General features: G+C 27.3%; 1 protein-coding gene across 1 annotated transcript in view; it reads right to left on the reverse strand.

Annotated features, from left to right (window-relative positions):
• Positions 1–15: 15 nt before the first annotated feature.
• LOC107162698 (uncharacterized) overlaps positions 16–27,195 on the reverse strand; it is a 564,476-nt gene continuing 537,296 nt past the window's right edge. Inside the window, exons 6-14 of the mRNA XM_089218652.1 lie at positions 26,473–26,624; positions 21,862–22,024; positions 20,856–20,986; positions 18,783–18,942; positions 15,695–16,108; positions 10,641–11,024; positions 5,618–5,944; positions 3,965–4,140; positions 16–2,471 (exon numbers count right to left, since the gene is read on the reverse strand). Coding sequence (XP_089074778.1) covers positions 2,307–2,471; positions 3,965–4,140; positions 5,618–5,944; positions 10,641–11,024; positions 15,695–16,108; positions 18,783–18,942; positions 20,856–20,986; positions 21,862–22,024; positions 26,473–26,624 — 2,072 coding nt within the window. The 3' untranslated portion in view covers positions 16–2,306. The remainder of the gene's footprint in view (positions 2,472–3,964; positions 4,141–5,617; positions 5,945–10,640; positions 11,025–15,694; positions 16,109–18,782; positions 18,943–20,855; positions 20,987–21,861; positions 22,025–26,472; positions 26,625–27,195) is intronic.

Consider the following 27,195-nt stretch of genomic DNA (forward strand, 5'->3'; position numbering starts at 1 on the left):
ACACTTACTCAGTAATAATAATAAATTAATTATAGTAGTTATAATAGTTTTAATAATATTAATAACCGTCCTTAAGACAAAACGAACAAATTTTGATCGATATATATGCATTTAATATATTATGCATAATTCTAAATAGATATGATAGAAGTATATATTAATATTAATTGTATATTATACATTAAATTGTATATAAACACACACGGATAATACTTGTAAATTAAACTTCGAATACACATTAATTATAATCGAAAGAAAAACAGCATTAACTTCTAAACAGAGTTGGCATCTTATCTGTGCGAATACGATTACACTTATTGATTTATATTTAATTATAATATATAAGTAGCGATAACGTGAATACAACAACTTTTTTCTAATTAGGTATGTAAATATATATTTTTAAATTAATGAACATGGAGCTATTAAAAACTAAAAAAAAAAATACTATGTAATATTACAATTTAAATATTAATTATATGATTTATGCATTGATACTTGATAGTACAAAGATTATCAACTCTAACATAACAATAACACTATAATAATGTAGTAAAATATAGAACATATAAACCGAGAGTGAGAAAAGAAATAAACTAGTAAACAATAATAATATATTATAATAAAGTTTTGATATGAATTTTAAACAAAAATCTGTAGTAGTAATTATTATAAACTGAATTTAAAAACTTAACTCTAATATGAAACATTTTTAATCGATAGTTAATTATAATTGAATGAAATTATTTTCATTAAACATTACCTAATATAGCTACAAATTGTAATTTACATGAAAAAGTCACAAATAAAAATGTTTATTGTATAAAATAGCAGTAATAATTTCTAGTGTCTTAAAAAATAAATTAACACTTCTTAGGTAGCTAATAAATAATAATAATATATAACAATAAATTGATAAAATAAAATATATTTTACAGATCTAGTTACACAAAATATAAAATTAAAAATTAAAAATGTCGTGTGTGTTTTTAGTATATAAATGTATTATAATGAATCATTATTAATAATTTGTTTAGGTATATAATTAAACTATTATACCTTTAATTTATGAATAAATAAACGCTACGGGTAACTCGTTATCTTTATTGATACCGATATTTATTATTAAATATTTACATTAAATATAATATTATTTATTTATTTATATCAATAATAATAAAAATGTATATACATTTTTTTTTAAATTTCAATCTTACTTTTCATTAAACTAACGATTTCGCTGTTGCGCAAATCTATGACAATTTTACTTCAACAATGGTTTTCCAACTTTATAAATACAAACAACAACAATATTATAACCTATCTATTAATATAATAAATTTAAACACATATAATTTGAAAGTCATTTTTTACAAAAATTATAACACTTATCAACTATTTCCCTCTGCAAAGAACCAGCAGTATTGGTAATTTGGTAAATTACTCACTATGGTTGTTATAAATATAGATATTATTATTATACAGTTTGACATGGTTAGATTAAATAGTAAATAATTAAATATTAAAATGAAGATGCCAGTAATTATTCTAGTCTATCCCACGTTTATTTCACGGAATTGTATTTGGAGTAAGTTTTCAAGATTAAAACCACGTTTATAACAAAGATGTTTGTACGAAAAAATTATGTTGTGTGAAAATTTAGGTGGGTATTGGAATCTATCAAAAAAAAAAAAATTCCATTTTACTTGAAATTTATTGTTGAATTACACATATTTTTGATTTAGTGAAACCAAACTAACACGAATTTAATGGATTGATTACGTTATGTTTCAGCTTTTCACTAAATGTAACAATTTTGTATTAAAAAAATGCACCACATATTATATTTATGTGATACTATTTTCGTATTAAATTAAACATATAATTTTATTAATAAAATTTTATTTCAAATTTTAAGTACCAATGCTTGACAAGCATGACATGATTAAGATATTCCAACTAAAAAAAAAATCTAAACTTCATTATGGAGTTGTTCAAATGCAATTATTATACGAAAAATTAGTTTAGTATAGTTCAAATTACAAACACTTAGATGCAAAGTGAGTACAAAATATTAGAAACGAAAAGGGTAAAAATAAACAGAAGAAAAATCTTTGTATAATATACATTTAGGAAGTTATTAACAAAATACATTCACAATATAATTTATCATAATAATAATAATAATATTGGGTAATATTAGTAATAATAATTAGAACACTATAGGACTATGCATTTTATGTAGAAATTACATAAAACAATATTATCATATGAATATTGAATACATATTTTCAATAATATAATATTTAAACGCAGCTTTCCTGTTGGCTAGACATCAATGGAGTTCGAACCGTAACGATTTCCCGATGATGGTAAGGTGGTAATCGGGATGATACCGCAATGGTTGTCGACATATGTTGTTCAGGCCTGTAGCCGTTGTTGCTATAGCCAGGGCCAGCTGATGTAGCGGGCTGTAATCAACAATATAAAATTTTAAATTTGAATTTGATCATTGAAATAAAAAAATAAATCTAAAATATTTTTTATCTAAATAATACATTTTTAAATTGTGTTTAATCTTAATGTTGATAGGTGCTATAATTAAAGCATTTTTAAATATTTTAAGTTGTGTAGTAATATAAAGATAACTATATTGTTGTAATTTTTTTTTTTTAATGAAAGCAATATACATTATTAAGTGATTGATTTACAAAATAATATATGAACATGAAAAATAAATAACTGTTAAACATTTGAACGATGTACTTTGTTTTAGATAATTTTTATTTCAATACATAAAACTATGTAATCGTAATATAATATTATACTTTATGTCTTTATAAAAAATTCGTTTAAGTATATGTCTTATATTGTCATGTTGATAATGTTTTTTTTAAATATAATTTCAAAATATCTTTATTCAATATTCAACATTTTTATTGAATTCTCTCGTTAATATATACCTAAGGAATGTATAATATTATAAAACACTGTAATTCAACATTTTACTATTAGGCCCTATTAGGCTCACAATATTTTAATTTACGAATGCTGTTTGCCTAATAAAATGTATTTTTAATAAAGAAAATGCGTGTGGGTTTTAGTTTCTCAAACTAAATCACTTGATTTTGTTTCTCGAGAATTAAATACACTGAAGAACGGCAAGTAGAATTGATTTTCTGTTTTATGTACCTATAGGTAAAGGATGTGATAATAGATTTGCTATAATCACTTCAGGGGTGTTTCAGGATTTAAGGTAATGTATATTACACAAACTTCTTAGCTTATATTGTAGCTACCCAAAATGTTTATCTAACTTAAGTTTTACCAACCAATTATAAATGGTTGTACAGATTTGTGATTAACTAAATGGATAGTGGTTTACCTGAAAATAGTTGTTCCAATGAGTATAAACTATAGTATTAACATTTAACTTTCACATTTATCCTCAAAGTAATCTATTATATTTTATGGTTATATTTAAAAAAACCACAGTTTATTTTAATTGGATTATTATTGATTTATGCACATTGCTTATACGCATAGTTAATTATATTAAAGACTTACAAAATATAAAACTTTAAAATTTATAAAAGTGAATTAAAAAATATAAAATTAATTTTAAAATTATTGTTTGCATCTCTCGAAATGCATTAAGTGTCAATTACATAAAAATTTTAATGACAGTATGTCAGTGCACCATACATCATTTTAAAATAACATTGTTAATATGTTTTCAAATAATTCTATTAATATTATACTTCAAGAATAAAAGGAGAGCTTGTCGTTTTACTGAAATAAATAACCTATAAATCATAGGTACATTTATTTGTTACTATATCGTTGTAATAACAACTACTCAGGATATTACATAACTCATATTTAGATTTTTGAAAATCGTTATCATTTTTTAACTACAATAAACTATGAACGTATTATCAAATGAAATGTGCAGTAAACTCACGTGTCGGAGTGAATTGACAGATGGGCGCGAGCCTATACCGTCGACCGGAAGTATCGGGTAACCGGATCGTTCATCGTCTGATGATTCGGCAGCATCCAAGTTTTCATCATCGTCGTCATTTAATCCCATCATCGACTGTTGGACAACACGGTATCCGATATTGCCCCTGCTTCCGCCTAGATTTATAATATATACTATAGTGATTTATTTCGATAATGATCATCAACAAAAGTAGTGTTTTTTTTTTTTAAACATATAATTTCACACGGTTCATATGTAGCGTAACATAATATCTAGGTAGGCTCACTACAATTATAATTCAATATTTATATAGTAATATAGTATTTCCGATACGGCATGAATTATGCCGTTTGTTGGAATACTGCAAAACCGGAACTTCAATTTTATATACACGGTATGTAGGAAAATCAAATCGTTTCGGGATGGATCACTTATATAGCGTTACGTCTATTATGTGTATATAATACAAAAAACTGTAGGTTGTTTTTATTGTTACAATATAAATGTATTCATATTCATATACAGCTACCATTGTTTTTTTATTGTTAAGTTTTGAATTTGTACGTGTATTATGACTTAGACCCGCTGACCGATGGGTCGTTCAAGCGTGTGGACGTCATTGTTAATCAGTAAAGTGGTCACTCAAAATACCTAAAGTGAAATATATTTAAAAAAACTAGAAAACCATTGCTGGAATGAATTAGAATTTCACCAGCGCATCGGTTTATCGTTCGTGTTGGGATATCTAAAGATATTATTATAATTTTTAAAACTTTTAAAATTATACTAAGATGTGTTTACTCATTACCGAATAAATCAAAAACGATGAAAATTATACTATGTCAGTAATGTGTTTATTATTGTAGATTGATAAACGGGAGTAAATTGGTTGATAATTGAATTGATTTATTTACTAGCTAATTGATAACTACAATTAAAATACAATATATTTTTGACGCTTTATAATGCACTAGACAAATGCAAGAACGAGTGCATTACTCTATTTATCAAAAAAAAAAAAATATATATATATTTACATATGTATAAGTTTATATGTTTCTAAACTTTAAGGCCCATAAAAAAATATTAAGCTTTTTTACTAATATTTTAACCTGTAAAAATTAATTAAAATCGCGTAATAAAACATGAAAATTTGATTATAAAATAAAAAATAAAAAAGATTTATAGTTGCAAATAATTTTAATTAAAAAAATTTCTGAGAAACTAAAACCATGAAAATAGTGACTTTAGTATTAACTATTATCATAGAATATAAACTATCAATAAAAAGCTTACAAAGGTTACCAATCTAATCACATTACAAAATGCTTAAAATAGATATAAATTATATCATATTTGAGTGTATAATAATATATCATAGAGAATTATTAAGATCCCATATTGTGATTCCACCATATCAATAACTTTTTCCTAAGATTCTGCAAATATTTTTTTCTAAATAGTACCTATTCCCTGTATATTTTCTTTTACATTTGTAAATTTGTCAATAAATTCTCAATAGGAACCTAATAGGTATATTATAAGTATAAGATTGTCTGTTTTTAGCACGAATAAGTAAGTTCGTGGCTATCGTAGTGATTAAAATAAATAAAAATCTGCTGTTGAACGTACTTTTGATTTTCGTCGGTGGGATCAGGTCTGGATTTTTGTCTGGGTCTGATGTCGCAGCCGCGTAGTCACCATCGTCGTCATCAGCTTTTTGCTTGCACACGGCGATGACGGCAGCCCCACCACCAATACCTCCGCCCATAACGCTACCAGTTCCGGCCCCGCACAAGTCCTGCCGGCGCTGGTTCCGGTGTCGTTGAGATCGCACACGGAGTGCGCACATCACCGCAGCCGCAGCCACGGCTGACACAATGGTGATAGCCAAAAGACCGGCGACCACTGGCGTCAGCCGGAAACGTTCGTTGCCACCAGCTCCAACGGCAGACGAACCTGTTATAAAATTAAATTATATTATGCTCACGCTGTGTCGTGCTCAGAAATTAAACGTAAATTACGTTTAGGTAAGGAAAAATTAATTTTCCAACGTGGCAACCATATCACAGAAAATGATGATGATAGATGCGGGGCATTTACGTCAAAACGGATTTTTGAAGTCGATAGAAGCTATTAAAAATATGGTTTTTATGGTGAAATAAATTGTTTATGGTAGGTGGTACGCTGCAGTAAAAAACAATAAAATTATGTGCATCGTACATTTTCATACAACTTTTATTTCAATTTCAAATTAAATTACAATATTGAACTACATTTTATTAGTTTACAATGAAATTATTAAGTTATTGATAATGTACGCCAACAGTCAATTTGTATGATGCACTTAAATTGCCTATACAATACGCCGTATAATAATTATTTTATTATTAGATACAAATTATAAAACATTTCTCGTTAAAGACACTTAATGAGGTATACTAAAATATTATTTAGCACATGAATTTCTCCACTTAGAAATATCTCAATGCTAATTGAAGAATAATACGTTCCTATGAGGGGTGGAAAACACGACATAGAATAATACAATTGTTTTTGAATAATTTAATGAGTCACACATATTACCATAGTTCGCAATAAGTGGAGTGGGTCACTCAATATATATAGTATTCTTTTTCAGTTAATACTAACTTCCACTATATAGTAATATAATAGCAGAAATATTGTCCGTGTTCTTATCGTGGACGAATCCGAACGATCGGTAAATATAACCTATATGCCATAAATCCGTCTAACTATATCAAAAATAGGTTAACTGCAAAAGTTTTCAAATTTTGAAACACCTACACGCGTTTGCCCCCAGATAAAATTACGTGGCGGTACCGGGTGATATAATCTAAATATTTTCTTATCGAATGACAAATTTATGCGTTAGTGGATTGCAAATTTAATGTATACAAATCCTTAAATTTGAATGAAACAATGCTTCTAGTGTTCACAAATAAATTTTATCCCCTAAATTAACTACATTATGAGGTCCCTTATTATAGTAAATATAAAACAATATTAATTATACATTTTGTTTGGAACTGTATACAGACAGTGCTCATTTCTGGAAGTTTATGCATTTTCCAATGAGTCATAATATATTGTTTTAATTTATTTTTATAATATTAACACTTAAACATTATAAGTAAATCAAGCTAATAACTAGAAATGAAAATAACTTTGGTTTTTTTTTTTGGAAATATATTATTATTATAAATATATATAAATCTATTATTTTTGTATACGTATAACTGTTGTTCAAAATTAAACGATGTTAATTAAACAAAACTAGTCAGTTTTAATTTATCTATATGCAGGTATCTTTCTGATAACTAAAAACTACGTTGTAGGTATGTAAACATTTTGAGAAAAAAAAATAACTAACAGCATAAAAGAATCATTGTATGGAAAAGTTGAATTTGAAACAAAAAACTAATAAGGTAGTTTATTGTAAAATAAAAATGAAGTATTATGACTGAGAAATACTCGTATAATCAAATGCTTACAACTTTTACGAATAAAATATGTATAATGTATATATATACTTATTTCAAACTTTATATATTATGAGAATATGTTAGGTTTATCGTTGTTGTTCGAATTTGCATTAGCATACTTATAATACAAATTTATTCAAATCTCATTTTATAGTTTTACGGGAAACTATTTATTTTATAGTAATTGCATGTCTTAAGAACTCAAAACTTATAAAATAAAAGTATATTTCTAGAAAATTTTGATTATCGTTGGCAGATTTAGTGATGGTTTATAATTTTACATACATATGACATTGTAATATAATAATTTTCTAGAGAAAATTAAACCTATATCAGTACCTACAAATATATTTCAATGGATATTTATGGTCTGTATAAACATCAAAGATTTTTATGATGATAATCTGGAAGTCGTTACAAATTTTTTATTACGAATCAGCTAAAAACAAATTATGAATATTTCAAACGTTGACACATATTATCATGAATAAAAATGTTGTAGCTATGTTGATTCGGAACTTCAGGTAATTTTTATAGCTGAAAAGCATTGTTATGAAAGGTGACTTAAAATTATTTATTTTATTTATTCCATTTTATAAATTATGCTCACAATGGAATGGGTTTTTGTAAACAATTATAAAGTCTATTTTTTTTATACAGATCTTATCCATTTTATATAACTTAATGATATTATGATATGTCTGTATTGTTTTATAAAAAAATTATATTTTGTGCTATCCTTGTATGCTTGACTCATTTAATCAAAACAATAAAATTGTTAATATAGAAATAAAAATTAACTTTATTAACTTATGCATGAATAAGTTGGTATCTCAACCAAGCCTATATACATGCAAATTCGTGAGCGTAAATTTAATATATGCATAATACGTTCATCTAAATAGCACCTTGCAGAGAGGAAAAAATAAAAATACCAGTTGCCCTGGAGGATACGGAAAGGGAAATATTTTTAAGTGATTTTGATGTAAAAAAAAAATAACTATTTTACAGGTTTCCATTTTTCATTTGGGTATACCAATTTTGTACATAAATTATTGAATGTATGAATATATTCATAAATATTTTTTAAAATTAAAAAAAAAAAAAAAAAAAAAAACATTTGCTATGTAATACCAAAATCTACTTGTCTCGTGTTGCCTGGATAGTAGGTACGTATTGTGTATTAGATCGTGAAAGGAATATACCAGAGCCACAGTAAACAGATATGGTAACATGATACACATAAATGGTTGTGATAATATAATAATAATATATATTTACATGACATTGTTTATGCATATTCTTCTGTTCTTCGGAGACTCATAGAACACTGACGGAGGTATATAATATTAAAATACTTCAGCTGCAGTTGTGCAGTTATCTACGCGTATAACTGTGTATACATATACCACTGAGGTGGAGGTCTCTATGGTGTTTACAACCATAATAATCGTTAACGCGGTACAACGACCGTAAAATAATAATATGTACAACTTCAGCGACAACACGCTCACGGTCAGTAAACGGACGGGTGGTTAAAATTTTTATTTATATGACACATAAGGGCTTGGTTTGTTAAAAGTATTAAAACGAAATCAAGTCAAAACGTTGCATCATTTGTCAACCAAATAATTTCGTCCTATGTACATATAGGTTTTTCAATATCATACCTAAATCAAAGTTTAATACTGCAGTAAAATAGTATGAAATATACCGAATTTAAAATATCTATTTATATGAATATAAAGTAGAATTTTTTAAAATCACATTTGCTTATAATAATGTCTAAAGTTACACAACTACATACTGTTATGAAGTTAAGAAACCACTCTAATATTATAACAGCCGTTTCCTTAACGATTATTATTTTTATTATTTGCACATACATAATTGTTTTATTAATTAAAAACACTTTAGTATACATGGGTATGAAGGAATGCATATATTAATATTTTCTACATCGTCTTAGGATCACCGTGTCTTACACAGTATCAATAGATTTATAAATGAGTTTAAATAACATATAGTCATCGGTGCCTATCTACAAAATGTATATATATTAAATATATTATAAAATACGACTACCGAAAATTGTTAGGCAATAAATTAATCTAGAATTTAACACAATATTAGTTATTATGAAAATAGAATAGGTATTTAAATATATATATATATATATATATTCTTGTTATTTAAATATTATTATATTTTTGTTAATCCGTTGGAAGCAACACCTATTCGCATTAGAACCAGTTACTATACAACTTTTTCGTTAGGTTAGGTTGGTTACTATGCATAAATTTAACCACTTACTTTTGATTTTGAATTAAAAGAAAAAGTTTCGATGTATATATGTCAGGTTTATGCAAAAAATTAAAATGTTTCAAGTCTTTTTAACTCAGGACAGTGATATTTTTAGATATTTTATTATTGCCTCATAGTTTGGATGTATTCATCAACTGAGAGTTACATCGTATGGTGCAAAGCGTCCAGTTAGCTGCCAGGTCAAATGTATCACACCTATTATTATTATTAATTTTGTTAGCGCGACGATTGTTATTATCAGCATCGTACACAATTGCTGTTTTTTTGTATTATAAATTGCCTCCGTGACTGTCATTATTATTATTATTATAGTGCTATACAAAAATACAATTAATACTTTTATACAGTTCACTATAAAACATTTTTATCATTTCTTTATATATGTATATTTACAAAAAATGAAGTAGGATTTTTATTTGTTAGCCAAAACTAGTTGAGGTACAACCGTCTTTAGTTGAACCTGCTACCTTGACTAAACATTAGTAGATAAATTACAGACATTCGTAAATATATTAATTTATTATTTTTCATACAACCACCACGTAGTATTTCGCATACCACCATGTAGCCCTCTGCATACTACAGTTTGAGAAATACGGGTTTATATTTTAAATGATAATAATTATAAAATCTATAATGAAATTGGATAAATTAAAAATTTTAAGAAATGATAATAATAGATTAACTTCAGGATGCATAATATGACGGCACATTTCGTACACATCAATTAAACAGTTGTCGAAAATGACTTATTACTTGACGTCAATACTCTGTGAATGGGTGGCAATAATAATTATATAATATGTATTTATCGTTGTACGTACCGGAAGTGGTCTGCTTGTCGGCCGAGTTGAGTGTGTAAGCGGTAAGCCACGTGCGGTCGCTGGTGCCGCGCGAGTTGTACGCGTAAACGGCCAATCGGAGCCCGACTGACGGTGACAGTTGTCGCAGCGTAAAGTCCGGTCGGTCGGACGTCAGGTTGGCCAACATGGGTGGCGCCGGTCCGTCTGCAGCCACCGCGGGTCCGCCATACCCATCGTCCAGACCAGACGACTCTCCGTCGGCGGAGCCAGCACGGCCCGCCGAGTCGTACGCTTCCAAGGCAAAGCGTTGAGCGACGCCTCCATCGAACCCTTGTGTGCACCATACGTGTACCGAGAACAGTGTCCGGTCACCCGAAGTGCAGTTGAAAGGTGGGTCGGGTCTCACTACAACCCGGCAAAAAGAAAAAAAAATTACAATTGTGAATAGAAAAACCACAGTTCAATATTAAGCATAAATAGAAATCCTAAATACCTTGGTCGCCCACGCGACGAACCTGCAATTTACCCGGACAATTGGAATAATAGATATATTATTAGTAATTCCAAACGGACAAAGGATCTAGAAATTTTAGCAAAATGTTGGTGCATTTAGTTGGGTACCTGATTGCGTACGAATTACCTTTTTGGGAACAGTATTTTATATGATATATATAATTTTTTACAACTACATAAGAACCCCTAAACTAAATCACGATTGCATACTAAATAGGCTCTAACATTGTCAAATTTTTATTATACATTTATTGATGTAGTTATCAAATCAAAAATTTGTTGGTTTGCCACTTGAAAAAAAGTCTGTATAGCATAAGATCATAATATTTATTAAATATCAACATAATTTAAATAATTATTTAAAAAAAAAAATCAAACATGGCTAAGTATTTTGCATAATATGTAAATTTATAAATTTATTTAACTGAACTCATAGTTTAGAGATTAAAATGAATACCTATGCCTATAGAATATAATAGTCGAATTAAGATAAATATATTTTTATAAATTTTATATTAATCATACATTTCAATTGATGTTTGAATACAAAAAAGTTAGTTTTATCTAACTAAACGGAATACAACTAAATATTGTAATCTGTGGTACCCTACCCGGATATTTAGAAAAATAGAAACAATTACCATTAGATTTATATTAGCTATACCTAATTATCACAAACCTCACCTGTATAATATTATAACATCATAATAGTCAAACACATCTTCACAAACTGTCTATTATATGATAAAGCAAAACTTAAGTTACATTTAGTTTCACTCAAAACTTTATGAAGTCAAAGCCCACATACGTCAAACGACCTGATCCCTTTCTCAAAGACTGGATAAACAAACGTAATAATTGCAATTGGGAAATCTACTCTATATTATATTATATTACATTATATACCTCATAATGTGTATACATAACAATTGTTTATAATAAATATAAATAGTACTTAAATAAAAGTTAGTCAGATGATCCATTTAATATGGATATTTCTTGAAATTAAGCACATTTTACTCACTATATTTAAATTTAGACCATATGGATATAACTATATGTCTACTACATGCGTTACTGGGTGAGAATCTTAAAATAGCTAGTTATAAATTTAATGGGTACTTAATGGACTATTTGTTGCAGTCTTATGAATTAGTCTAATTTTTTTAGTAAAGTATATAGGTGAAATTCTAAAATAAGTTAATTTTGGTTTAATCTCACAAAAATAAAATTAATTTTTTTTTTTATTGAAGATTAAAGTGTATTTACAATCTATACATACAGTGTATAATAAGTAAGTGTGGTGACTTAAAAAGAAAAAAAAATAACATTAATTACAGAAAAGGAAGGCTTCCAGTAGTGCCACCTGACAAGAAATTAAAATTAATTAAACGTAAAAACTATGTTATTAAAATGTTGTTACTTGCAATTTGTTGTATTTTACAATGTGGTGTAGCCAACATTTTTACAATAACATTATAATGTGAATATAAAAGATTTTTATCGATAATTAATCGTAGGTACTGCCAATTTAAATAATTTAAAAACATCGATTCAAAATTTTTAAAAAAAAAGCAATCAAAGGCTTAATATTGTATATATATATATATATATATATATATATATATTTGATGGCAAAAATTAATTACCAAAACTATTTTCATTGTAAAATCATTAGTTTAAATATCAATCACCTCAATCGCCTTTACTGTATACAATTTGATATTTTCTAACGAACTGCGATGATTAAAATTATGGTAATTACCAATGGACAATGGTATATAATATATATCGAATAAAATCATACTAGATAACTGATATCTAGCACAGTGAATATAACAAAACAATCCGTTTTCTGAATTCTTCAAGTTTATCATAAAGTAGGTGACAGACATCCGTTGTTGTTAGTATTGGTTGTGACGATATAAATAAATATTAATATAATAATAATAAATATGTGCATAAAAGGCTTTTTATTAGTGGGCAGTGGGCACAAAACACATTTTTCTTAAACCATTTTAGTTTTAACTGTTTTAAGTATTTAAAAATATAATAATGGGTCGATTATTCACGCATAATAATTAACTATACTACTTTTTATAGGTCATAAAATACAAAATGCATCAACCATTCCCATGACTAAATTCCTAATGAAATACTGTTTTTATGATATATGTTGATATAAGATCGACATTTATAGGCAGTGCAGAAGCTCTGAGGTCTGGTATCAAATTGGTTCCCGAGCCTAAATCCCACATGTCGAATTGGTCCCCATTTATAAATAGGTGTTTTATTAGGAGGCACCGAATTGGTTCCCGTTTAATTACGCACATTTTCCTTCTCAATATTATAGGCTTTGAACTCGCAACTTCAAAGTAGGATTGTTTAAAAATGTGAGTTAATGAATTTAAAAAAAAATATATAATACATACAATTTAAAATCGTTGAGGGCAACTAGTGATCTCTTAGGTTAGGCGTACAAAATAACAATAATAAAATATAATAATTACAATTTAAAGTCGTTAATTGGAAAATTTAAAGCAAACCTTCTTTAAATATGCGATTCGTGAAAGTTTCTTATTAATATACTCAACCATACTGTTTCCTAGTTATTGGTTATTTTTTTCTTGTTTGGTAGTGAGTTATAAGTGCGATATAAGTGCGTATATTTCAATCGTTATCTTAATCGACCGGGGCAATAATTTGCTACAATTTCAATGCAAGAATATATTATTTAGATTTTATTGTATATACCTACTGCATGTAGAGTGTAAGGCATTTATATTTTATAGTATCTAGTTTATATATTCTATAAATGATTAAAAATTTAAATTTAAACTATTTATTTAAAAACAAACGGGAACCAATTCGGCTGTACCTAATAAAACGCCTTTTTTTAAACGGGAACCAATACGGCCAAATGGGAACCAACTCGGTTACTTCCGCTCTGAGGCTCAAATCAACCAGATATATTATTAAATTGTAATATAATATTATATGGATAATATATTTATACAAAAATTAATTGGAAATAATTGTTACATCAAAAAATATTGTGAATTTATTTATTTACCTGTACCTACATTAATTTTTATGCAAACGAAATTACGAGAGTTATTCAAACAATTAATTAAAAATAAAAACTGTATTGTAATACATATACAACGTAGGTACACGTGATATCGGGCTTGAAACGTTTAAGAACTTTAGTATACATTCACACTCTGGAATAATAATAACAAAATAATTATGATTTCCGTTATTATTGTTATTAAACAGGGGATTTATAAACGTAAACCACCAAGTTGAAAAGAAATAAGCTGGTGAAAAAAATCGATGGAAATTATTGTAAAGCCGCTCAAAATTCCCTCACCAAAATGGCAGAGTATTTAAATTCACATCGTATACAGTATACCTAGTCTAATCCTTGTACGTAAATTCAGCGAATGATTGCGGATTCATTGTATGCGAAGCGATGCGACTGCAGTAGGTAGTGATTAGCGGAAAACGCAATTGACCGTTCCATTTTAATGTTTTTTAATTCGCTTAACCTGCGAAACTTGTAAATGTGTTATGTGATGGCGAATTCCGAGTCCTGATTTTATTATAAAATCGAAAATAATGAATCGATCGTAAACCGGATTTAATGATATCTGTAACAGTTATAGCTTAAATGGAAATTACATTTTAAGCCGCAACTATAATCATTACAGTTTCAATTTACGTATTAAAATGGACAAATTACGCTATAGTGAGTGATAAACTATTGTATTATTATTATTATTATTATTATTGCTGTTGTTGTTTGTTAATTATAAATTAACGACATTTATAATTAAGCGTAATCCTTTGAATTTATCTGTTTTCTATTAAAATCCAATAATAAGACTCTTAATTCGAGTTTATCAGTTCATTACCTTTCCAAATATCCCAAATGATAATTTAGTTTTCATGGCCCTACTAAAAAGTTTTTTTTATTTTTTTATTATTATTTGATGTTATCAATCAATACAAATTAGCACAATGAGTGCATATGGCAAGAGTAATTTATAACAAGAAAAGTATGAGTAAAGTAGCTACACATTACTGACTCTTTGCTAATTAAAGTAAAAGTTAAAAATTGACATGCGTTAAGTTCGCCCGTTAAATATAAGGGGTGGTGCTTTCAAAGAAAAAAGAAGATCGTAAAATCCCAAATTATTATTATTAACAGTAAGTACATTTTGAAAATTGATCATTAAGTACGCTTTGAAAATTGATCAGAAAATATATTATGTAAAAGTGTCTATATCTAGAAGTGTTGAAATGGAATTAATCTTATTTAAAGGCCATTAACTAGTTTATTTTTAAAAACTCTTTGATATATTAAAACTGGTTTCAAGTCCATGTGTACCCAAATTTGTCAGACGTTACAAGCGAGTAAAATATTTTTGTATTCTAATGAAATCACTTTTTTTTCAGCAGACGTATCAAAAAATGAATGTTATTGATATGCGCGACGCACTAATCATTATTGAAGATTTATTTTGATAGTAATAATTTTTATTAGCATGGGTACTTACCGGCAGCGATCACATGGAAAACGCAAGGCTCTATTTGCTGTCCGGCAGTGTTCGAAGCGCGGCAAGTGACAGTTCCGTAATCGTTGTCTCCAACGTTGCCCCCATTTCCACTACCTCCACCACCACCATTCATTCCCATGGCTGAAGGACTGTACGTGAGCACCGATGATAGTCTGCCACGCTTGCCGGATGACGAACCACTACTGCCACTTCCGGTTTCGGTTCCACCAGGACGGGTGTGTTGGACCACCTCGTTATTGTTGCCGATTTCGGATGCCACGCCACCCGTCCGATTGAAAGTCCACTTAAAAACGTCTGGTGCCGGATATGCATCTACCTCGCACACTATTTCCGTGTTCTCGTTCCGAGCCACCCCGTACGTTAGCTTCTGGTTGTGCCTGCACACTGGTTTATCTGCGGACCACCCAAAAATAAAGATGTCATTGTTACACATATTATTAATCCAATCTAATATAGTCAGGAGAATGCTGAGAATCGAGGTGCTCATTTGAATTATCTATTGGACACGTAGTCTTATAATTTTTAAATATTTATTCTTTGAAGCAAACATTAGCAAAACATTTATTTACCTTTTTTTCTAAACAACAACCATTTTTTTTCTTTTCAAAATCATGTTATTCTAAATCGAAATAATTTCTAAATAATATTTAAAATATTTAAATGACATATTATGTCACCGTATAAAAGATATCGGTAATTATACAATTTAGATCCAATTCATTAATTTAGTATTATGAATGTTAAAATCACAAAAAACACAGTTGATTTATATCGCTAATTGAGTCCATATTATATACTAAATGCTTGAGTTAAATTCGTAACATTTTTTATAGTACATTGTCCATAGGTGTACAACTTCGTCAATAAAAGTAAACAACGAATGTGAATATAACGCCACAATGTACATTCAATATAAATGTAGGTATGTGAAAAAGTTGTACTAAAACAAAATAACAACTTTTGACCATTAGAATAAAGTTATAGACCTTTATTAATATTTATTGAAATTACCTCTAGTCAGTTATATATTATTATTAGTAAATAGAACTAACGGAAATTGTCCTAATTTAACACAAAATGCGGATTTTTATATTAAGTTCGAAACTAATTTTTATTCGAAAATGTTTATTATTTTAATAATGCAAAATGTTATTTATTATTATAATTCATTATTCAAACTATAATTGTTAAAACTGTTTGCACTTTACATAGTCATATCATACTCTTTATTAAAATAGTTCAAGTTTAATTCTGAAAACTTCTTTTGAGTTTTGACCAATGAAAATTATTAAAACACTATGCATTAATTTGGTTTAGTAAGATCATTGTACAATAATGTTATTTCTGTTTTGCAAAGTTAAATATTATAATATATATATATATATTTATTTATTAATAAAATTAATGTTATCAAAATTATTTATTTATTTTTACAGCGTATTTAACCTTCTTTATTAAGTTTTTACAAGTTATAGCCACACTACTCGTATTTGTTTGAAATTTAATTTATCTCAGTAAAATATATTTTCTGAAAGTGTTTTTCTTTTTTTATTTCATTTTTAAATTTATTAATTAAAGCGTAACACATTAATTTTTTATCCTGACTTAGTAATTACATTTAATTATTAAGATACTGCAAACTATAATTCCAATAAGCATCAAATCAGTTTAGCGAATATAAATGTATTACCTCATTATTTATGATTATTTTATAGAAATAGATAAATTAATGTTTTATGTTATGTTTTTATTTACAAGCATTTAAATAATGATACAATTTAGGTATTGTAAAACCTTGATTAATATTATGAAAATTAATATAAGCTCTATAATTTTTTAAAAACAATAAATTGAATGTAACTATAAAAAAAGTACCTAAAACAAATTGATGACTAATTCCCAAAGATTATATAATAACGATTTATTTATTATTTGACAACTATTTATTAGGATTAAATAATTCCAACGTTGAGTGTATGAAATAAATGTTAAGCAAATTGGATTGTTCGAATTGTAAAATATACACAATTAAAGTTATTGAGTTTTTAAAAAATTATTTGAGTTTATTAAGAATGATGACATTTTTTAATGAGAGATAAAAGGATATTGATTGTTAAACGTATACGAGTATACGAAATAAGCATATTCAAATTTCACAATAACTGAAATGTACTAATATTGTTTGGGACTTATCGTAAATCAAGTGTCAAAACTATAAAAATATTATTAATAATATAAAATATCGATGAGAACCTATCGAATCATTATTATTTTTTCTTATATAATAAATATATTATATTATAATAGTCCAACTTTCAATTTAACAGAACGTCTTAAATTTAAAAGTTTCATAAGTTTTTAACATTTATACACAAAACTGATGTTCTGTGGTGGACCGGCTAAGTGTTATGTATGTGCTGTAAATGTGTACAAAGTTTTATTTAACACTTTTCCTCTATCTTTAAAACCACAGTGGATAAACTTGGTGTTTACCAGGTTACATAAACGACGGGGTAGTCGCCAGTCGGTAGGCAATTTTGCTTCGTTCTCGTAATCAACTGCAACGTGTTGTTAGACATGTACCGTATGTGGCGTAATAACTAATAATAGTTTTATTTTGAGTTATTCTCAATGTGCGTTCAATATAAAAACTACGTGCTTAATAATAATTCAAATTTCATTATTTTCGATTTTATTAGAGATATATCATTGTTATTCGGTTGATTAGTAGTTATTTAGGTAATTAAAAGAGCTTAAAATACATTATTTGAACAGCAGTTGTTATACATTTTGTACACAGATCAAAGTAGTTTTACATTTTTATACAATCGTCACTTTGCTGTTAAGATTTTCAAAAATAATTTGACCAACCATCAATAAAAGAAACATAATTACACATTTTTTAGGGGGTCACGTGTAAAAACGTAACATATTTCCTATTATGTGATTCACGCATGCATCCTAAGATATTATAATACTGTGGTTAGTCGTTTTCAATAAGTCTCGGATTTTCTTGTATATTGTATAATATATTATATGCCTAAATATTATCATAAATTGCTCTTACACATGACTGTTAGCCGAACGACGTTGCTCTCGCCGTCTCCCTCCACGTTGCTAGCCAAACACGAATAGTTCCCCGCTTGCTGTCTCTTGACGTTTTGAAGTGCCAGGTCCTTTTGATTCATAATCACACCGCTTTTCACATTTCCCTGGACCACTTGACCCTGTGTCCGGTGAACAGAAAACAAACACGTGTAGGTATTCATTATTAAAACGCACTCATTACCCTGGACTGTATTCAAGGCATTATATTTTTCACGTGAAATATAAATGAATTCAGCAATAGAAACTATACAGAGTAATCAGAAAAATACACATATATGCTTGAATATAACACTTGAACGGAAATGTATTTTTTTACTATTATTATTTTTATTTTAACCGCACAAAACATTTTGCCACAAGAACTTACCCTTTTCTGTGTTCTAATGATAACGCTCAAATAATTACGTTATTTCTAATATTAATTTTATATTTTTACAGAAATTTAATGATAGATTCTTAAGTTTGAAAATTAACTAAATACAATTTAGTGTAATAAATAACTATGTTATTAGTAAATCGAGTAGGCTTAGTTTATTTTAAAATTTTAAATATGGTACACAAAAAAATATACTGAATCAATTGGTAAATTGATCAACAATGATTTAGTTAATCAAACTTAAACACTATAATAAACTTACATGTTATGTCAAAAGTTTTTTTAAGTTAATTAACTGGCACAGGATTATTCACTTTCAGATAAATATACTAGTATGGTAGGTATTGAAAGTTTATTTATTATAAATTAATTTCCTAAAACAATTTATTTGGTTCATTGAATACTAATCAATATACCACGAAGACCAGTGACTTCAAAAAAATTAATTTTTTTTCGTAATGTATTTTTATTTTTTACTTATATAATTATTGAAAAATTTAACGAAGAAAAAATGGAATCAATTACTACTTTTGTGTTTAGGTTTAAACATTACAGAACGGATTTAAGTCTGTAGATGGCAGTAGCATACCATAATAGATGTCTTATTGGGATATAATGGAAAATAAAAATGATGAACAGAAAATTTAGTTATGAAAAGTAATTATCAAAATGTTTTGACGAAATAAAATGAAAAAAACCCAACGTGTTCATTACATATTTACATCGCAGCATAATTCCTAATATTAATGTTATGGATGAGTAAAACATTTTCAATCAAGAAGTTAACGAGCACCAGTATTACGTGCCAGGTCCTATACCTTGTTTATCTTTTCTTTCAAATTAACAGTGCTGCAGGTTATATTAATCAGACAGCTATTGGAATAATGCAGAAAAGTGTATTAAAACCGTCCGCGTAACAAGGGGCCACGACGACGTAGAAAAAAATATGCTCGAACAAATAATTTATTTTTACTTATTTTTTTTTTTTTTTGTATATATTACATATATATATATATATATATATATATAAATTGTTAGACATCCGTTCACAGTTTCTGAGCGTGCTATTTTTTGCGAGCGCCGTTTATGTATGCACAAAACTCAAAAGCGCTCAGTCACGTCCTACAAACACCTTAACTTGTTGATCTCGTGGACAAGAGGTTTCTATCACTAACTGCAGAACACACAAACCTACACTTTAGATGCAATCGCACTGCGAAGGATTTTGACGGCGGTGTGGTAGCTGATTTTCTTAAGACGCTCCCTGAGAACTGTAATTGTATATAATATGGAGATGCTCGGGAGTATCTTTTAACGGAGGTTATTATTTTATGTCTCTTTATTAACGCCACTTCTGTATTAAAAGTATAAAGTGAGCCGTTCTGTATCTATATCTAAGTCCCCCTCTATTTGGCAACCACATAAAATATGTTCAACGGAGCATTTTTTAATTTTTTTTAAATGGTACACAATTATTGTTATATTACATTGTTTACCACTCTTGATAAATATTGAAAATTGTTCATATAAATTAATCTAAATTTTAAATTGCAAACAGTAAATTGAATATTTTCATTGGTGGTATCTAAGTATTCACTATTAATATTACGAAACAATAAGTATATAAATTATATTGAAAGGAATTGGATGACTCACGTTATGCTTCCAAATAACTTTGTAAGCGGGTGGGTTGGCATCGATCTTGCACTCGAAATATACATCGTCTCCTTCTTCAATGTCTGCCGGATTCATGTTGATTCCCAAAGCCAGTTTCAATATTGGTACATCTGAAATAAATAAGTAGCATTGTTATGAGATTTAAAAAAAAAAAACAATATTGTATGCATGATTCAACAAGGAGTCATACCTTACGACAAAACACAATAATATAATATTTAATCAATGTTTCAATGTCGTATTTTTGTGACCATGTCCTATATGATTTAAAAATCTATATAATTCAAATGTTGAAGAATGTTTTAAATATTATTGTTTAAATGTAATACTAATATTATATAATTACCTAACGAATCAATACTTGAAATGAATTTCATTGTGAAAAGCTCATGAATGTATAATTAAATAAATGCGTAGAATAATTATAAATAAAGGGGAAATATTATAATATTGTGTAATAACTATTTATATTTGAAATAACATATTTATCTAATTTAATTTCTGCGATAAATGAAATCTGATGTTTGTTTAATTAAATTTTATATAATCGTTATATTTGTTTATACTGCATAAAAATTGCATTTTTGATTTGACAACTGAAACAAAACAAATATAAACTTTATTTTTCTCTTTAAAATAAACAATCCTCAGCTAATTTATATATATATTTCTGATAACATGTTAATATGTGTACCTATGTTGAGGTATTTATGTTTCATTGTATATGATTGAAATTATGTATGAATTACAATTCTAATAAAATTTAATTGATAAAAAAATTAAAAAATTAAATTAATAATATGTTATTGTATTAATTAGGGATACATTTATTAAATTTTTGTCTAAATCACTAAATTAATTTCAATTAAATATTATGTTTTTAGTTGGTTCGTTTATATAATATCTTTGATGAAATATTTTTTATAGATCAATTAATTGAAGAACGATATTATTTTGTATGAATCATAAAAACTAAGTAACTTACAGTGCACATCAATCGTCCACGAATCTTCCACTTTTCCACCAGCCATCTCATCTAATTGTTGTACGTTTTGATTCTCGGCTCGGCATACCAATGATTTACCATTATCTGACTTTGTTGGTTGAAAAGTTAAAGTAGATGATGTTATATTGCCATCTGGTGATACCTGTTGGATAAAAACAAATAAGCTTAATATTAGTATACGTTTTCATTAAAGTTAGTTCAAAAGCAAAGTTATTTTCTGTATATTAATATTCTTCGATATCCAATTATTAAAGTGTAGAACTTACATTTCACTCATAAATAATGCCGTTTTAAATTAAATGTATTGAAAACTTAATTAATAGTTTTAAGGTTTTAATAAGACAATTATTTACAGAATATTAATAAAGTTTTTTAAATAGAAAGTTTGTTTTAGTAAAAAAATATGACGCAATTATTATTGGAAATTATCATAAATATAATATACAAAATATGGTATATAATATTATTATAAGTAAAATTAAAAATAATTGTTAAGAATATAATATTACATTTTTAATTTCATACTAAAACTAGTTAAAATTTATAACTTTATCACATTCTTAATTTTAAGTTCAAGTAATGAAAACTAGATCATTTTTAACATAATTAAAAATATAAATATAAATGTACTCTCATAATTTAATGAATTACATTCAATTTATACTTAACTTTCGAATTTTTAAGCACACCCATTGATTTTATCATCATTTATGGGTTAGGATAAGTTTAAATTTTACTTCCTACGAAATATTATTTCCGAGATATCAAATAGGTACTTAGACTATACCTATGTATATGAAAAAGAAAATACATACCTCATGGTTGGCGGAAATACGATAATATTGCTTCATTTTACCTAAGTATACACTTAGATAATATGTTACATTCAGAAATACCAGCCAATATTTCCTGAAGATAGTTACGAAGAGACAACATAATGATAATATTATTTTAAATTGAGCCCAACGATCAATGTATTGATTTTGCAATGATATGTGTTTATTTTGTTCATCATATTTAGAAGTAGTTAAAATAATATGTACGAGTAGGTAGGTATTTAACTTTAACACAATTTTTAATAGGGAAGTGAATCTTGTTTGTATTTTAGGGGTCAAAAGTAAAAAAAAAAATCACTATAAATTTTATATTAATGGGAGGAAGGATGAAATGATAAATTTTTACATAAAACCAAAATTTGATGAATTCGATTTTTTGATTGTATTGTAACTAAAACACAAACACGGTATATAAATTAAATATTCATAACATTTTTACGCGAGGTGATTGTATTTTGGTTAATGTTTATAGACATTTTTCATTATTTATTTTTTTATAAATCTAAATTAAATATTTATTGCTTAGTATAAATTGTTAAAATGTAATACAATGCAATTTTTTCGACATACATCGTATGCTCGTAAAATTTCAGAACTAATATTAGTAACAAATTACTTTCATTGAAGATATCAATAAAAATGTTATAATGAAATATATTTAGTGCTATAGACTATTAGAACGTCTTTTCCTCATTGAATTTTGTATGCAATAATTTATCATTTTTGCACACTTGCATTACAGTGACTTGTTCGTTAATGAGATCCATTGGACACCTATTGTACTGTAAAACGGTTACCTGATTTTTTCCCGTTTCTTCAATAATTTTAACGAGAATAATTTATGAATACTTTTATTTGAATTATGAATGTGTAAATTTTATAATTTTTTGTAATACTGTCGTTAAAGAGAACAATATCTAACTTGATTCAATTATCAACAACAATCATAAACAACAATCATACAACAATCATATGATTAAGTCAACGAAATAAAAAATAAATACATTTTACGTATATCTAATAGCTAGAAGAAACATCAAGGCCATATTGTGTGAATTAGTAAATTTGGAAAAGTATACAAATAAAATTTCGTAATTTTCATCATAACTGAATTGATAATGATTGAGGTGAATTGATGATAATAAACACAATATCACCGGGAAACTACTATAAGTTAGTTCACAAAAATATGATTTGTTTATGTACTTACATTATGTATGTAGGGGCCAAAAATTTCAGAAGAATAAATAAATTTTGAGGTTATGTTTTACGAACCAACCATATTATGTTTACTTTTTAAACTATAATATATTATTTGAATTCATCTTTTTCAGGTAACTATATACTTGAAATAAATAACTAGGGGGGAAAATAGTAATTTATATTCAAGGAGATATAAAAAGAAAGATTTTATAATATTAAAAAATTGTATGTACCTGCAACGTAAAATGTTGTCACAATATCTGTATATTTATTTATGAATGGACGAACTTTTTATATAAATACTAAAATCTATATTTGTTTACCTTTGTCTTACGATATTTTGTCACCAAAGAACAAGTCACGATGATAGTTTGTAATGATCAGATTTTAAAAATATTCGTGTGTCAATACAAAGTTTAAAATCAAATTCAAAGATAAAATTAAATAGCATCTGCCATCGTGATCACTGATCATAAATATATAAATCGAGTTTATTTTTATATTTTTTAATTTACAACTTCTTCATAATAAATGAATTATTATGATATATTAAAAACTTTGTATACAGATGATATAAAAAAAAACCAAACTCCTATAATTTTTGGTAAATATTTTTTTTTTCGACGAATAATTAAAATTATTACGCACCATAAGTATAACAATATGTGAAATGCATGAAATATTATACAGGTATAATTATATATTATTAAAATATTTAATACTAAACGATTAGTAAAAATATTTAGGTATAAAGACCGATTACAAAATATAACTCAACAATAATCATATTGTTTGATGTGTTATTTTCGATTAATAAATTCATACCCACGCTAGTAAATGATTTCCAAGTACATCAGAAATATTGTGTTCACGCTAGACATATTTTACGGAGTAATATTTTATAAATTATGACACAGAATTGACACATTCGTATCTTTTTAATGTACACTATTTTAGCATTAACATCAAGTTTAGTATCAATGTACCTCACATAAAATATATGCAGAGGGATAAAAAAGGAGTGAAAAAAGTTCTTTAACACATAGAGGTAGTGCATTCATAAGTTTTCTTCTATACAATTTACCTATAATAACTGAATTCTATACTAATTATATATTATGTAATGAATACATTCAAAAATGGGTGTGCCCTTTAATTTGTTTGAAAATTAATAAATAATCCGATTATTATTTTTGTTATTATACTTAAAGTTTACAATAGCCATGTAACATTCAGTTGAATATATTTGTTTTATGTATTATCATTGATATATTATTTTAATTGTTCATTTATCTAAAACGGTATGTTTCATGTTGAATTATTCAATTACAATTCCTAGTACAAATTTAATTACCTAGTAATAATAATAATATTAATGTTATACCTACTATGTTATTATACTATCATCGGTCATGTAGTAGGTATAAGGTGTAAGTTATACTAAGATTCCAATTATTTTACGATCAATACCCAGGTTAGATCAGGTTATTATGTTTAAATTTTGTTCACCGATTTGTTATTTGCTAAAGAAATAATGGAATCCCACAAATTGCTGTAAAACTAAGTCTATTTCATGATAACTAAATTTTTGGAAATTGTAAAATAATTGTTTGGCTTTTTCTGTACCACAAAGATGATTACAATAATATTTAAATGTATTATTTTAAATAAATGTATATATAACCATCCAAAATCTAATTTAGTGAGTAGGTTCAAAAGTGAACTGGGTTTAAATTTCATCCCTTTAGATTGAACGAAACGATTTTTTGCTCAATGCATATAGGTTTGGAACGTTATAAAATAACTTTTGCATACGCTGTCATCATTGAAAATTGAAAATTAAATATTTGTTTTTAGGATTAAATTAATGTAAGATAAAAAATAGTACTGGCGTGGTTCGTTATTTTGCACATTTTTACTATCCAATTTTCATTTTGCTTATGATATAATATTATTATATTTCGTTGCAACGATTTGTACACGGGTCACCTTAAAAATCGTTAGTGCCGTGGCCTCCTTACGCAATTAATAATTTCGGCTGTGTATTAATTATGTATTATACATGTGCGGTGTTCGCGACGTAGGTACCCTAAATAATGCACTGCACGCAGATAAGCGCAATTAAATTTTAATTTAAACTCGGCGACGTAGTTTGGCGCTCAAAAAGAAAAACCGAAATTGAACGTCACGCGTTGTCAACCGTCGTCGGATTTCTAGAAATGCAGTGCTGCACCCGACAAATGAAATAAAAATAATTAAATTAAACACGAGGGTATGCCTATTTAATATCAGATGACATTTCCGCACTACGCGATCTCTTATAACGCGAATACCTTTTTTGATTTTGTTCCATTTACGAAACGTCGTTATTCTTATCAGCTACCCTAGATTATACTCGGAGAGGGTAGCTTACTGAACACTGAATAGGGGATGGGAACATGCAAGGTGTGTTTTCCGAGAGGCATAAACACGCACAGATTAGCCAGCGGGTAAGTTGTCGGTGGTTTATGATATTTTTTTTTACACACACACAATTTATTGTAATACTTACGGTCTGCGTAGCATTGGTCAACCTCTCATTGTCTTTCCACCACGTCACATTGGCCGGCGGCTTGGAACCCACTGCTTGACACTGAACCTCGTACGTTCGGCCGCAACTAAGCGGCTGTCTGCTGCTGAGCACTTGCACGTTCAACGGTTTGACTGTGGAGCAAGTTAAACGAATAGGTTATTACAAGAAAACATTGTCACGGTAAGACGTATTATTTATTAAAATATTATGTAATATACACTATTTGCACACTGATAGGAAATTTCAAAAAAACTACATTTTTCCAAAGTTTTCAAATTAATTTTATTATTATAACGGGTCAATACTGTTTTATATTGAAATTATTACATTTTGCAAATTTATGAAAGTTATCTTATACATTTCTTAAAAATGTGTCAGTAATATTTGACTTCGTTATATTATAATGTATACTGAGATATTATTTTTAAAATACCACTATGTGGACCACCGATCGGCGTTTGTGTATACCTATTACAACGTAATATAATGATGTCTTACAATGAATAAAAACATTATCATCAGTGTTTTTGTGGAAAATATTTTTCAGTTTGAAGTACATTTCAATAAACAATATGGCATGGCATGTTTAAAATAATGAGGGTAAAGTGATGAAGACAATATAAATAGCGTGGATATAATATGTTTGTTGTCCATCTGTGGACTGGTGTGTAGTGATCCGAAAGCGGAAAGATTAATTTTGAC

The sequence above is a fragment of the Diuraphis noxia genome, unplaced genomic scaffold, assembly GCF_037042655.1.
Source record: "Diuraphis noxia isolate RWA-SAM2 unplaced genomic scaffold, SU_Dnox_SAM2 contig0001, whole genome shotgun sequence".
NCBI classification, from domain to species: domain Eukaryota; kingdom Metazoa; phylum Arthropoda; class Insecta; order Hemiptera; family Aphididae; genus Diuraphis; species Diuraphis noxia.